Source organism: Phyllobates terribilis, unplaced genomic scaffold (assembly GCF_046119375.1).
Source record: "Phyllobates terribilis strain yellow unplaced genomic scaffold, ASM4611937v1 Scaffold_12__6_contigs__length_324123572, whole genome shotgun sequence".
Taxonomy (NCBI): Eukaryota; Metazoa; Chordata; class Amphibia; order Anura; family Dendrobatidae; genus Phyllobates; species Phyllobates terribilis.
This window is the reverse complement of record NW_027362772.1, coordinates 79,331,041-79,343,538: the sequence shown is the minus strand read 5'-3', so window position 1 is coordinate 79,343,538 and position 12,498 is coordinate 79,331,041. Positions and strand designations below refer to the sequence as shown.

General features: G+C 46.6%; 1 protein-coding gene across 1 annotated transcript; it reads right to left on the bottom strand.

Moving 5' to 3' along the window:
- Positions 1-3,462: 3,462 nt before the first annotated feature.
- Positions 3,463-11,415, bottom strand: LOC141173102 (ferritin light chain, oocyte isoform-like). The gene is made up of 4 exons (XM_073657745.1): positions 11,197-11,415; positions 9,518-9,664; positions 5,736-5,861; positions 3,463-3,685 (listed from the first exon to the last, which is right to left on the bottom strand). The coding sequence occupies exons 1-4, from the start codon at positions 11,296-11,298 to the stop codon at positions 3,536-3,538; spliced, it is 525 nt and encodes a 174-aa protein (XP_073513846.1). The 5' UTR covers positions 11,299-11,415; the 3' UTR covers positions 3,463-3,535.
- Between the last annotated feature and the right edge of the window lie 1,083 nt (positions 11,416-12,498).

Sequence of the window (12,498 nt, the reverse complement as noted above, 5' to 3'; positions counted from 1 at the left end):
GCGTCCAGGGAGAGTGATCTCCAAAGAGAAGGCCCTACCACCAGGTCAGCAGGTGCAGAGACAGTAACCAAGCTAGGCCCAGCTCCAGGCAGGCCAGAAGCTTAGAGAGTAAAGCAACGGATCAGGAGGCCCTATACCCGCTCACTGGGGAGAGTCCAGAAGTGCGCCCTTCACCTGGAGTACCCTGGACAGTGCCTGCAGCATCACCAGTAAAAGGTACTGAAGCTTACCCCTGTGTGAGTGTCCATCCTTCCTCTGGGACCGTCCTGCCGTCTCTCCCCTGCACCACCATCCAGTACATCCCCCACACTGCCATGAGGCCCGCTCCACCTGTGGGGAGCCGTCCCATCATTTGCTGCCATAACATCTGCCTCAGAGGACTGTTGTAGCGCTGATGATCCTCACCAGACACCACAGGTGGCGTCACGAATAATTCCAAAAACCCCAAATAGAAGTTTCCCCATTTCACTGACCGCCCTGGGTCACGGACCGGGCCAGCCACCATGATATCCCCCGGAAACCAGAGGCTCGGCTGCCGAGTACCCCACGGCCCTGGGGGCGCGTCACAATTACATCATGGGTGCGCTGATGGGCAGGTGGAATGATGCGCCCCCTGTGGCGGCGCATGTTAAATGCTGCCATGAGATGTCTGATGAAGACTCCTGGCTGTCAGGACAACCCATCGGTGCTCCACGATCATGTCAGAGATTGAGAGCAGCATTTAACAGGTTAAAAGCTAGAGCGGAGCTCCACTCTACCCGCCGCTGTGAAGGCACATGATGGCTGATTACATCAGTCATCATCATCTGTCAGAAAAGATGCAGGCTCGGCCTGCGAATCCGTATCAAAGACAGGGAGCTGGCGTAGGTAAGAAACACGGCCATTAAATATTTTACTAAACCCAAGTAGGTTCCCACATTTTAAAAAAAAAAAAAAAAAAAGTAATAAAATATTCTTAGTTCCAAACGAAGTTTAGCTGACAAATTAGTCCAAATCTAGAAAATGTACACTTATGTATCACACATTAGCTATGAGCCCTTGATCCTGGGATTCATCCCGATCGCCATATTTGGGATCAGGAAGGAATTTTTCACCACCTTCTGGAGCAACACGGCCTTAAATAGATTCTCTGGTAGTTATAAGTAATTCATATATTAAGGGCCTAATATAACAAAAGTTAAAAACCTGCCCTTTTTCAACTTATACCTGTCACACAGCTTATTAGAAAAAATTTTTTTTTAGAAATTAGTTTCATTTCAGTCTCAGACCTTGATCCTGGGATTTATTCTGATCGCCATATTTGGGGTCAGGAAGGAACTTTCCCCCTGATAGGAGGACAATTGTTCATCACAGGGGGTTTTCGCCTTCCTCTGGATCAACACGGCCCATAAATAGGATTATTCTGAGAGATGAATAGTTTACACATATACATAATGCTATAATTTATAATACCCCCCCCCTATAAACAAAATCTCCTTCACCCCCTACATCCCTTTTCCTGTCTATTTCATTGGACGTCCATGCACACACACACCTTATAAGTGGTTTGCTGTTCAACACAATTAGACATGTTGGATTTAGTTTATATAGGGAAACACCTGGTGACAGGTTCCCATTAAAGTGGCAGCAGGCTACCATTGCTTAAGCCAACCTGTTGCCTCATGCAAACCTGTACCACCAAGCTCTTTGCCTCCTTATAGGCAAAAGTTCCTCTGACCACTGTACTTCTGTGAGACACCCAGGTAGAGGAGAGATTTTTCTGATGGTAGTAATGCGTCCGAGTCGGTTGGACCAGGGGACGCCTCTCCTTCTCCGCTCGCTAGCCCACCCTGAGAGATGGGGGTACTCTGAGCCGGGCCACTGTGCAAGGTGGATGTAGTCGCAGCCTAGGCCCGGTCCGTGCCCAGGGTTGTCACACATTAAAAAGTTAAGGGCTAGGAGGGACGGTGACAGCGATTCGAGTGGTTTTATTGACTACGCCACCTGTGGTTTCTGGTGATCCTCCACCAGTGCTGCGTTCAGTCCTGAGGCGGGATCTAGTGGCAGCAGCAGATGGTACTACTCCCCACAGGCGGAGCAGGGCCTCAGGGCAGAAGGAACAGGAGGATGGGAATCGTAGTGGGAGATGCGGTGCGCTGTCACGTTGCAATAAGAAACCAGAGGCCATAGGGGTAGTCTTCCAAGCTTTACTCACGGTACAATGCACAGCTGCAAGGCTTCTCCCTGCTCCTCACGGCGAGATGCGGCCACCCGGAACGGGGGTCCGGCGACCCTCGAGTAGTTCAGGTGCTTTGGTCAGGACCCCGCACCAGAGTGTTCCTAGACTTTCCCACTAGGTCCTCTCCTGTCCGTATGTGGTACGTGTACTAAGGCCGGGTCTCCCTCTGGACTATGCACAGAACAAGGGTACGGGTGGCAACTCTGCTCCTTCCGTTACCCGGTGGGATCCACTGAGCCTCCGGGCTTCTCTGACTAAGACGTGAAGTGACAGTCAGATATCGGGGGCCGGTACCCCTTTTGCAGCAGGAATCCCTCTGACTAGGCCAGAATAGTGAGGACAGGTGGCGTATACCGCTCCGTCTGCATCCCCCTGGGATCCTTTTGCCTGCAGAGCTTTTCTCCTCTGCTCCCCTCCAGGCCTTCTTGGGTAGGGACCTTGACCGGGTAGAGACAGCCGTTAACTCTTGCCCACTCCTCGACTCAAGGCCAGAGTACGAGGACCGTGTCCCCATCAACTGCAGGTTCACACAGAAAGCCAAGTTCAGTGATGAAGATCACAATCAAAAGACCATAAGCCCAAGATCGCTGTTTATTAAATATGAATTATTAAGTGTAACCTAAATGTGCGTCCTCCGCCCTCACCCACTACTAGGTTCCCCCTATCTTTGGTTCCCTCCCCCCCCCCCCCACCACCACCATCTCCACTTATCCTGGCTGGGGCAGCACCCTGGTGCATATTAGCCCCCCTCAGGTGGGAGAGGTGTAGTGTTGGATGCAGAGGTGGGGTCCTGACAGCTGCACCATCCTTACCTCGAAGGAGGGATACCACACCTCATTAAAGAGATGCAGTACCCCTGTGGCGACCGAACCCTCAGGGGCGCCACATCTGCATCTTTCTGCCATCTCTGATTAACCTCTTCACTACCAAGGACCAGTAAAGTCAAATATATTTTAACAGGATCTTCTCCATTTATAAAGCATCATTACCAGACCTGTTTCATGTATGCATCTTATATTACTTGACCTTTTGCTGCAGCAATTTCCATATTGATAAGTGTTGCCTGTATACCAGGTGCCCCCATCACATATGTCCTGCCTATACACCAGGTTCCCCCATCACATATGTCCTGCCATGCACCATTAAGGTGTCATTTCTATTAGTTACCAAATTGTAGTAGTAATTTACATCAGACAATACAGTGTTTGATGCACATTTTATTTGACTTGTCAGAGCAAATCCCTCACCCTAAAGTCCCCATCCCTCCCTCCGATTGTCACACTACAGCTCTTGTACCTAATCCACACAGATCGGACATTAGTCATCCAAGGTCAGCTTGTCAAACAGATATTCTCCCATGCCAACTTCTGCTGCCTTCACGCGTTTCAGGTTAGTAATGTGATCTCCCAGTTTCTTCATGAGCTCCACTTCCTTCTCCAGATATTCATCCTCCAGGAAGTCACACATCTGTATGGGGAAGGGATACCAAACATTTTAGCACATTACTTGCACCATGTGAAATCAGTGGTGATAGTCATTGTAAAGCCACCCAAAATCTGAATGTCAGACAAGATCTGGCATTTGAAAAACTTCTGTGAAGCTCAAAAACTTCTAAACTGGTGAACTTTGAGGCAACAGGGGTTAGAGGCTGAACCCTCAGTGACTAGCTGAACCTAGAGAGGGTCTAGAAGCCCCTCCAGTAGTCAGAGGGGTTCTGAGTGATACAGTAAAGATGAGCGCTCTCCAGACACTTTTAATAATTCCCTCCATTTCCAGTTAAATTAAAATGACAAATAGACACAGTACAAGGGGTCTGACCACCCACAGTAGGACAATTGCAAAACAGTCATGTTACAATTGGCCATATTGGTGGGAGGCGTTTTTCCTGGGGACTGTACAGTAACAGGTTAATGGTGGAGACTGCAGATTGGATATTTAGGTCAGGAGATCCTGTAGAGTAATTTCTGCTCCCACACACTTTAAAGGTCAGATCAGAACACTACAATCCAGATAATGGTAGTTTTTGGCGGTGCACTGCAGGAAGCCATCTCTAGCTGACAGCAGGGGTGGGACTGTCAAATAGGCGGATGAAAGTTCATGAGGTTTCACCTTTGCGACTGCCTGAGCTCAAACAGGTCTGATGGCTGTGTAGTAGTGGGGGGGGGGGGGGAAGGAAGCAGCTTCCCTCTGGCACTAAAAGGGTTAAAGAGAATGTGCCCAACAGTTAGATCTCCCTGGGCCTCAGCTAGATCCAGTTAAGGGGTTAGCTGTGATAATCCAGCCCATTAGAGGAAAGGTGGAACCCAGTGCTATGATTGAGCATAGATTGTGAATAAGGCTTTGTTTCTAATATGTTTCCTTGTGGGCTGTAAGATTGGTAACCAGCCACAAAATGCCACTGTCTAGAATACAGATGGCAGGGAAAGTTTGCCAGTAGCATTACAGGAATTTAGGACAGTGAGGGTTAACTGTGTGTGAGGACAGCCCATAGAGAGTGGGCACTTTAGGAAATCTCTGGTTACTTCCCAGAAGCATGAAGTGCAGGCCAATAGTGTGTAGTACTTGGGACAGGACAGACAGGCTTCGCATAACTGGCTGCTAGGGTAAACGTGGGCCCCGTATCTCAGACAGCGGATCACCAGAGAAGAATCCCTCCACAAGAGTCCCCTTAGCTGGCCTGGGAAACACAAGAATTATTGAGGACCCGGGGGCACATTCTGTCTGCAGAAGGAGTCAGGACTCAAGGCTAGGATGTGGGGAGAACTAGGATCCGGATATACTGTCATTGGTGAGGAAGATTCTCTAGGGCTAGAGAATAAGAACAGATGCTTCACCTAATTGGGAACCAGGGCTGAAGTTGTGTCAAGTACCAGTGGGAAAGATGATAACCTGTTGGGCCTTATCCATTATATCTGCCTGTAAATATTGTATATATCCCCCAAGTAAAGTCCCAGTTATTATGAACCTCGTGTCCTCTGAGTTTATTGCTGCCCTGGTTCCAGAAGAGAAATGGCTGGAGACAGACACGACCAGATTGTCAGAAGTAAGTGGAATGCACCACATACACCGCAACACACCATAGGGAGGATACACTTTCTGTAGGGTGTCAGAGCGAGCATGGGCCACAGCTCGCCCACGAGTACCTCTCTGGGGCATCTTACAGCAGCTCGGGGGAAAGTTGAGTAGTCAGCATGGCTGGCCTTGAGACATTGTGGTTCGTTGGGTGCAGGATGGCCCCAGCTCAGGAAGTTTTGCATCATGATTGGATTAGGCGCTATTATAGGGGTATTTTGTTTTTTTTGTTTGTTTTTTAATATATAAAAAGGAAGAGGTTGACAATTGTCACCTTCCTTCTTGTCAATAGACAATCAGTTTTTGTAGGAACACACCCCATTAAAGAGAAAGGTGATATACATATCCAGGAACAGCACGATATGGAGGTCAGAAGATACTTTAGCAAATAGTAAAAGAAGAAGTCAAGTGCGGTATTACATAAAGCGATAGGGAAGTCACTTACATGAGGGTCCGCATGGTCCATAGCAATTTTGTGGAGGTCCAACAGAGCCTGATGAACACCCTTTTCAAGTTTCAGGGCATACTCCATAGCATTGGTGCCATTGCCCCATTCATTGGCCTCAGGCTTCTAAAGGACAAAAACCACTACATTAACCACTTCACAACCCAGTAGGCCACTTTTTTTATTCTGATTAGTGTCACATTATGTGGTAACTCCGGAACACTTCAACTTATCCCATGGATTATGAGACTTTGACACATTGTGCTTTATTTAATTTGCAAATTTAGGTCAATACCATATAAGTTAATGAAAATTTTAAAAAAAGTTGCCAAAAGTTGTTTTTTGCAATTTTCAAACTTTGAAATTTTATGCCCTTAAACCAGATAGTTATCACAAAAAAAAAAAAAAAAAAAAAAAAAAAAAAGATTCTGATGTAAATGTTTAACAATTTTTTTTGTTAGGAAGCAAAAAGGGTTAAAACGTTAGCAATTATTCAAAAGATTTTACAAAAACTTTTTTTTGGCACCACGTCACATTTGAAGGGACTTTGAGGGGCCTATGTGACATAAAATAACCAAAAGTGACACTATTCTAAACACTGCTCCCCTCAAAACTATATTCAAGAAATTGTGCTTCTCAGGATTTAAAACAATGTGGAAGGAATAAGTGAAAAATTTTAATTTGTTTTTAATTAAAAGTTTGTTGTGCAATTTCTTTTGAGTATGCTGATGTGACGCCCCTGAGGGTTCAGTCGCCACAGGGGTACCGCACCTCAGTAGGAGGTGTGGTATCTCCTCTTCCAGGCAAGGATGGAGCACTTCTCAGGACCCTACACCACTCCTGTCCTGTAGGGGGGAACCTAAATGCACCAGGGTGCTGCCCCGTCCCGGGATAGAGGAGATGGGGGGGGGGGGAACCATGTAGTGGGTGAGTGTGGAGAACACACTTTTAGGGTACACTAAACCATTCATATTTAAAACTACGGCCATCTTAAGTTCAGGGTCTTTGATTGTGGTCTTCTTCACTGAACGTGGCTTTCCGGTGGAACCTGCAGCTGATTGAAGATACACGGTCCTCGTTCTCTGGCCTTGAGGCGAGGAGCGGGCTAGAGTTAACCACTGCCTCTACCCGGTCAAGGTCCCTACCTAAGAAGGCCTGGAGGGGAGTCGAGGAAACAAGCTCCACAGGCAAAAAGGATCCCTGGGGGATACGGACGGAGCGGCACACGCCATCTGTATTTCTTATTCTGGCCTAGTCAGAGGGACTCCTGCTGCAAGAGGGGTACCGGCCCCCGATATCTGACTCTTACTTCAAGTCTCTGTCAGAAAAGCCCGGAGGCTTAGTGGATCCCAGGAGGGATAAGGACGGAGAGGCATACGCCACCTGTAACTCTCTACCTGCGTTTACCCAGTGGGAGCCGGCCTTACACCAAGTTCTAACCACACATACAGTCAAGTGAAGACTTAGTGGGAGAATTCACCTAGGAGAAGAACACACACCAGAGGGGTCTCGACAGGTGCTCCTGATCTACCTGGAAAGTGCTGGACCCCCCCCCCCTCCTGGTGGCCGCAGCACGCCGCAAGGAGCAGAGGGAAGCTTTGCGGCTAAAGTTCATCAAATGTGAGTAAAAACCCTGCATGACTTCACACCCCGCTTCAGCCTGTTATTTCCTGCACGGCACTGCACCCACCATCCTTCCTCACACTGCCCTGAGGCCTGCTCCGCCTGCGGGGAGCAGTCCCATCTAAGCTGCCTGTAACACCGGCCTCAGTGGACTGAAGCAGCGCTGGTGTCCATCACCGGAAACCGTAGGTGGCGTAGTCGGAAAATTACCACTCAACCCTGAAAGCCCACTACATCTTTTATTGTGACCGCCCTGGGCACGGACCGGGTCCGGGCCACGACTGCAACCCCCAACATCTGACCCGGCTCCGAGTAACCCCACTTCCCAGGGTGAGGGCCACGAGCGTCACACTGATACATCATATGTGGGGGAAAACTACTGTCTGGATGCACGGCAGGGCTCGGAAGAGAAGGAGGGCCAATTGACTGGAAGAAAATTCGGGCACCATGTTGCATTTTCAGAGCCCCTGATGTGCCTAAACAGTGGCAACCCCCCACAAGTGATACCATTTTGAAAGCTACAACCCTCAAGGAATTCATCTACAGGCATAATTATAAATAATGCTTTTGGTTTTACTGGTGTATGAATTAATAATGAGGTGGTATGTGCAAGTTGTGTGGAGTACATCAGACTATAAAAGTGTTGTGTTAACAGGGTAAAACCAAATTTTAACGATTCGTGGATGTTTGGTATGCTTTGAAGCAATCCTTAATGCAAAGGCCAAGTTTCACAATGGTAAATGGTGTCCTTTCTGATTCCCCTCTTGGAGCATACTCTGCACCTTTTCTGTGTTTTTCCTTTGCTTGCAGTTTGGGGAACCTCACTGGGAAAATATTGACCTGGGACGATATGGGCACCATTAGTTTCATAAGTACTGGGACCCTTACCTTCCCGAGTGCCAGACATTAGGGCCTTGATGACTACCTCCTAAAACTGAAGGAAGGTCCCCATATTGCCTGCAGATCTAAACAGCACAAAAGCATTGTAGAGTGCCATCTGCATGGCCAGCTGTTCGTACCATACTTTAGCACTGTCTGGTTTGAGGACCTGATCTGAGAGATCTACAACCTCCCCCACCCCTCCCCTCCCCTCCCATGTACTTATAATCCAAAATACAAACTGGCTTTGGGACTTGTGTTGTGGTACCTCAGATAATGACAGGGGAGCGGTGGTCTGGGTGTATGGTGGTCAAGATACTTATACTTGACCATAAGCATGTTGTCACAGCATTGGGCTCTGCTTTTGCCCTCTCAGCATTTGCCCAATTAGTGTATTAGGGAGGCCTCTGATTTCTTCGCATGGTGCCCCATGCAACTGTACCTCTGACAAAGAGGGTCTTGAAGAGCGGGATGCTGGTGTAGTAGTCATCTACATAGAGGGGACAACCCTGATCCAGCAGTGGGTGCACCAAGTCCCACACAGTTTTCCCCACTCACTCCCAGTACAGGGGTTCACTCCCTTAGTATATCCAAATCTGTGGTACTCTCATGGCTAGTAAGAGGGCAAGGTATGGAATTAAGCTAAGTATTGTCAGAATTTTAGCCTCCCTTTGAAATGAACCAGAGATTCATCTAAAGCAATGTCCATATGGAATATCGGTACTCCAGTAATCCTGAAGCTCTGTTTTTTTGGACTATGCCTATATGAAGCACAATGCTCCAAAAAGGCACAATTTCTGCTGCATTTACAGGGGTCCATCTGGAGTATGACGAGGGATTTTGGGTGAAAAATTTATGGGCATATAAGTTTGTCTGGGCCACCATAACATTATATCCTCACTGAAGACTTTAAAAAAAATAAATAAAAAAAAAGTCAATTTCAGTAAGGTCTGTCCTGAGCTGCCCATGAAATCAAGAACTGGTTGATTTTTTTGGTGGGGGAGGGGATGCAGTCACTGAAGGGGTTGAAAGTGGGATCTTCTCCACTGCCTGAACTCGGATAGGAGCGTATGCCTCCACTGCTAAAGAGCCTTTTGACAACTAGGTTATTTTTATTTTATTCTTCAAAACAACTGGGGAGGTGTGTGGATAACGCATAACCTGAAACAGGAAAAAAACTTCCCCCAGTATTAGATACAACATGTAGGAGTAAATTAATAGCAATCAACGCTCTTGGAGGAAATCAATACAAGAGATCTACAAGTCTCAGACATGCTCACCTTGATATCCTGAAGAACAATCCGTCCTCCACGTTTGTTCTGGAACTTCAGAAACTTCTCAGCCTGTTCTCGCTTTTCTTCAGACTGCTCACGGAAGAACTTGGAGAACTTGGCCAATGCCACATCATCCCGGTCAAAGAAGAATCCCTATGGAAAATTATATATTTTTAGACATTATGAGGAGATCAGGGGTGGACCTACCGCCCGTGCAGCCGATTCATTGAACGGGGGCCCCCCCGAGGGAGAGGGAGCCCCTCCAGCAGGGCCGCCATTAGGGCATGACTGCCCTGACTCCAGCATGGGGCCCGGCCGGTCGGGGCCCCCTCGGAGCCCCCCCTCTTGTGCGTCTCCTCATGGGGCCCCCCCGCAGGACCCCCCGCCGTCACATGACCGGAGATGTCCCTGCGCTCAGCATGGGCCCCCGGCCACATGCTGAGTGCAGGGACATCTCCGGTCATGTGACGGCGCAATACTTACCCCTCCCCGTGCCTCCGTAGCGTCTTCCGCGTCCTCTGACTGACATCTCAGGTCAGAGGGCGCGGTGATATGTTTACACCGCACGCGATCTCTCATGAGCTGTCACAGCGGGAAGACGCGGGCGATGCTGAGGAGTCCGGATCAGCATCAGGTGAGAAGTGAGGCGAGAATTTGATTTTTTTTTATGTATGGGGGCATGGGGCATTATATGGTGGGGGGAGAGAGGGTGTGACATCCTGCATGGAGCGTTATATGGGGCCCAGTGTCCTGCATGGAGCGTTATATGGGGCCCAGTGTCCTGCATGGAGCGTTATATGGGGCCCATAATATTGTATGGAGGGCTATGTGGTGCCCATTATACTGTACGAGGACTATGTGGGGTCATTATTCTGTATGGAGGACTTAGTGGTGCCCATAATACTGTATGGAGGACTAATATCACTCATGTAATGTAAGAAGTGAAATCCTTGGCCTATAATATATATATATATATATATATATATATATATATATATTTCTCAGCGGTATCTGTGCATCATAAATCGTGGTATGTGTTAAAGGGGCCCACTGAGACTCTGTCGCCCAGGGCCCACAAAAACCTGGAGCCATCCCTGGGGGTAAGTATAACAAGTTTTATTTTTTTTTTTTTTTAAATACAATTAATTAACTAGGAGTGGGAGGAATCAGAGATGCACGGGGGGGGGGGGCAAAAAAATTCTTGAACACGGGCCCACTACAGTCTGTGTCTGCCCCTGGAGATCATGCATTGCAGACACTTTCTTGCAACAAAATTGCCAGTGACTGGAACTTCCATCCACAGTAAAAGATGCACAAAATTAACTTTATGACCTTGATGGATATATGGGCAATATTACCGGAAGAATACATTTATTTAAGGACTCAAGAGCTCATTAATGTAGATAGGACTATAACTAGAGCCCTGAAGGTTTGGGAAGAGTTATCAGAACTACTGAGTGAGAAAATACATTTCCATCTGTAGTGACACAAAAAGTAAACTTTTCAAAACTTGATTCTGTACCTATAATCAGAGGATCACTTAGTAGGGAATTACATTAATCATGCATGAAAGTTGGAATCTAGAGACACTAGATATTAGGAATTACAAGCCCCGGCATGCTTTGACTTGTGGTTCTACAACAGCTCAGGGAAGACAGGTTTCTGACCACTGCGCTCATACTCACTATGGACTGGTAGGTGTAGGAAGCCTGGAGCACCAGGTTGACGGTTTGGTTGACTCCAGCCTCACTGTCCTGATGGTAGTTCTGGCGGATCTGGGAGCTCATAATGATGATGATGATGGTGGTGGTGGTGGTGGTGGTAGTAGTAGTAGTGGCTTCTTTCACAGGGAATAAGATGAAGTTCTGGAGATAAAGAGTGAGTACGGTGAATCTAGCACAAATAATTCCTTTTCCGTTCAAACACTGTTGAAGCAAGAAGTAGGAACTCCTAGAACTCTCTGCTCTGAAGCACAAACTGCTGCTCCCTGGATTTTTATACACTCACTGGGTGGAATCCTCCAAAAACACAATCCACCCATTTTATTAGCTCACATTGCTCGGATTGGCTTGTAGCTTGGTAAAAGGTCATTAACGAGAATATTCAGCTGACACTCTGGAAAGAGTTAAAAGTTAACCCTCTGCGATCAGAGCTCCGTGACAATAAATTGCGATAGATTATTGCGCTCATGTGATCGACACTTTTCTATATAATCTAATTTTTTCGGTTACTTCTAAAAAATCTTGCATGTAAAAACTTTGGGGCAGATATGTAAAAAGTTTCAATCTTATTGCAAATTTTATTTTCTTTAACTCCTTCAATTTCAACCCAATTTCCATTTACGTTTTTTTCCTCCTACTCTACCCAGAGCCGTAACTTTTTTATTTTTTTGTCCACATAGACATATGAGGGCTTGTGTTCTGCGGAACGAGTTGTACTTTTGAGTGACAGGATTCACTTTCCCACATAATGTACTGGAAAACAGGAAATAAAATTCCAAGTGCAGTGAAATTGCAACAAAAAACGCAATTCTGACATTGTTTTTTGGGAATTATTTTTACAGTGTACATTGTGTGGTAAAAATGACCTCGCAATATGATTCTCACCATCAGTACGATTACAGTGATACCAAATATGTCCAGTTTTTTTATTATTTAAGAGGTGAAAAAAAAAATCTGAAGTTTGAACCAAAAAAAAATGTTTGGGTTGTTTCGCCATTTTACGAGACCCATAACTTTTTCATTTTTCATTTGATGAAGCTGAGTGAGGGTTTATTTTTTGCTGGGCGAGACAACATTTTTATTAATACCATTTTGGGATAGATGTAGCGTTTTGATCACTTGTTACAGCGACCAAAAAAACTACATTTTGATTTTTTTACATTACTGATCGGATTCACTATTTTGATAGATCGGACTTTTCTGCACTTGGCAATACAATGTTTATTTTTTTTAATCTTTATTTTTAAGATGATTTGAACTTATGGT

What these genes read in the sequence shown, in the direction of transcription:
- LOC141173102 (XM_073657745.1), bottom strand. Translation starts at nt 11,298, where the DNA reads ATGAGCTCCCAGATCCGCCAGAACTACCATCAGGACAGTGAGGCTGGA. An exon ending in CCTACACCTACCAGTCCATA is followed by an intron (nt 9,665 to 11,196) that starts GTGAGTATGAGC and finishes AATTTTCCATAG; the next exon opens with GGATTCTTCTTTGACCGGGA. An exon ending in TGGACCATGCGGACCCTCAT is followed by an intron (nt 3,686 to 5,735) that starts GTAAGTGACTTC and finishes TTCCCCATACAG; the next exon opens with ATGTGTGACTTCCTGGAGGA.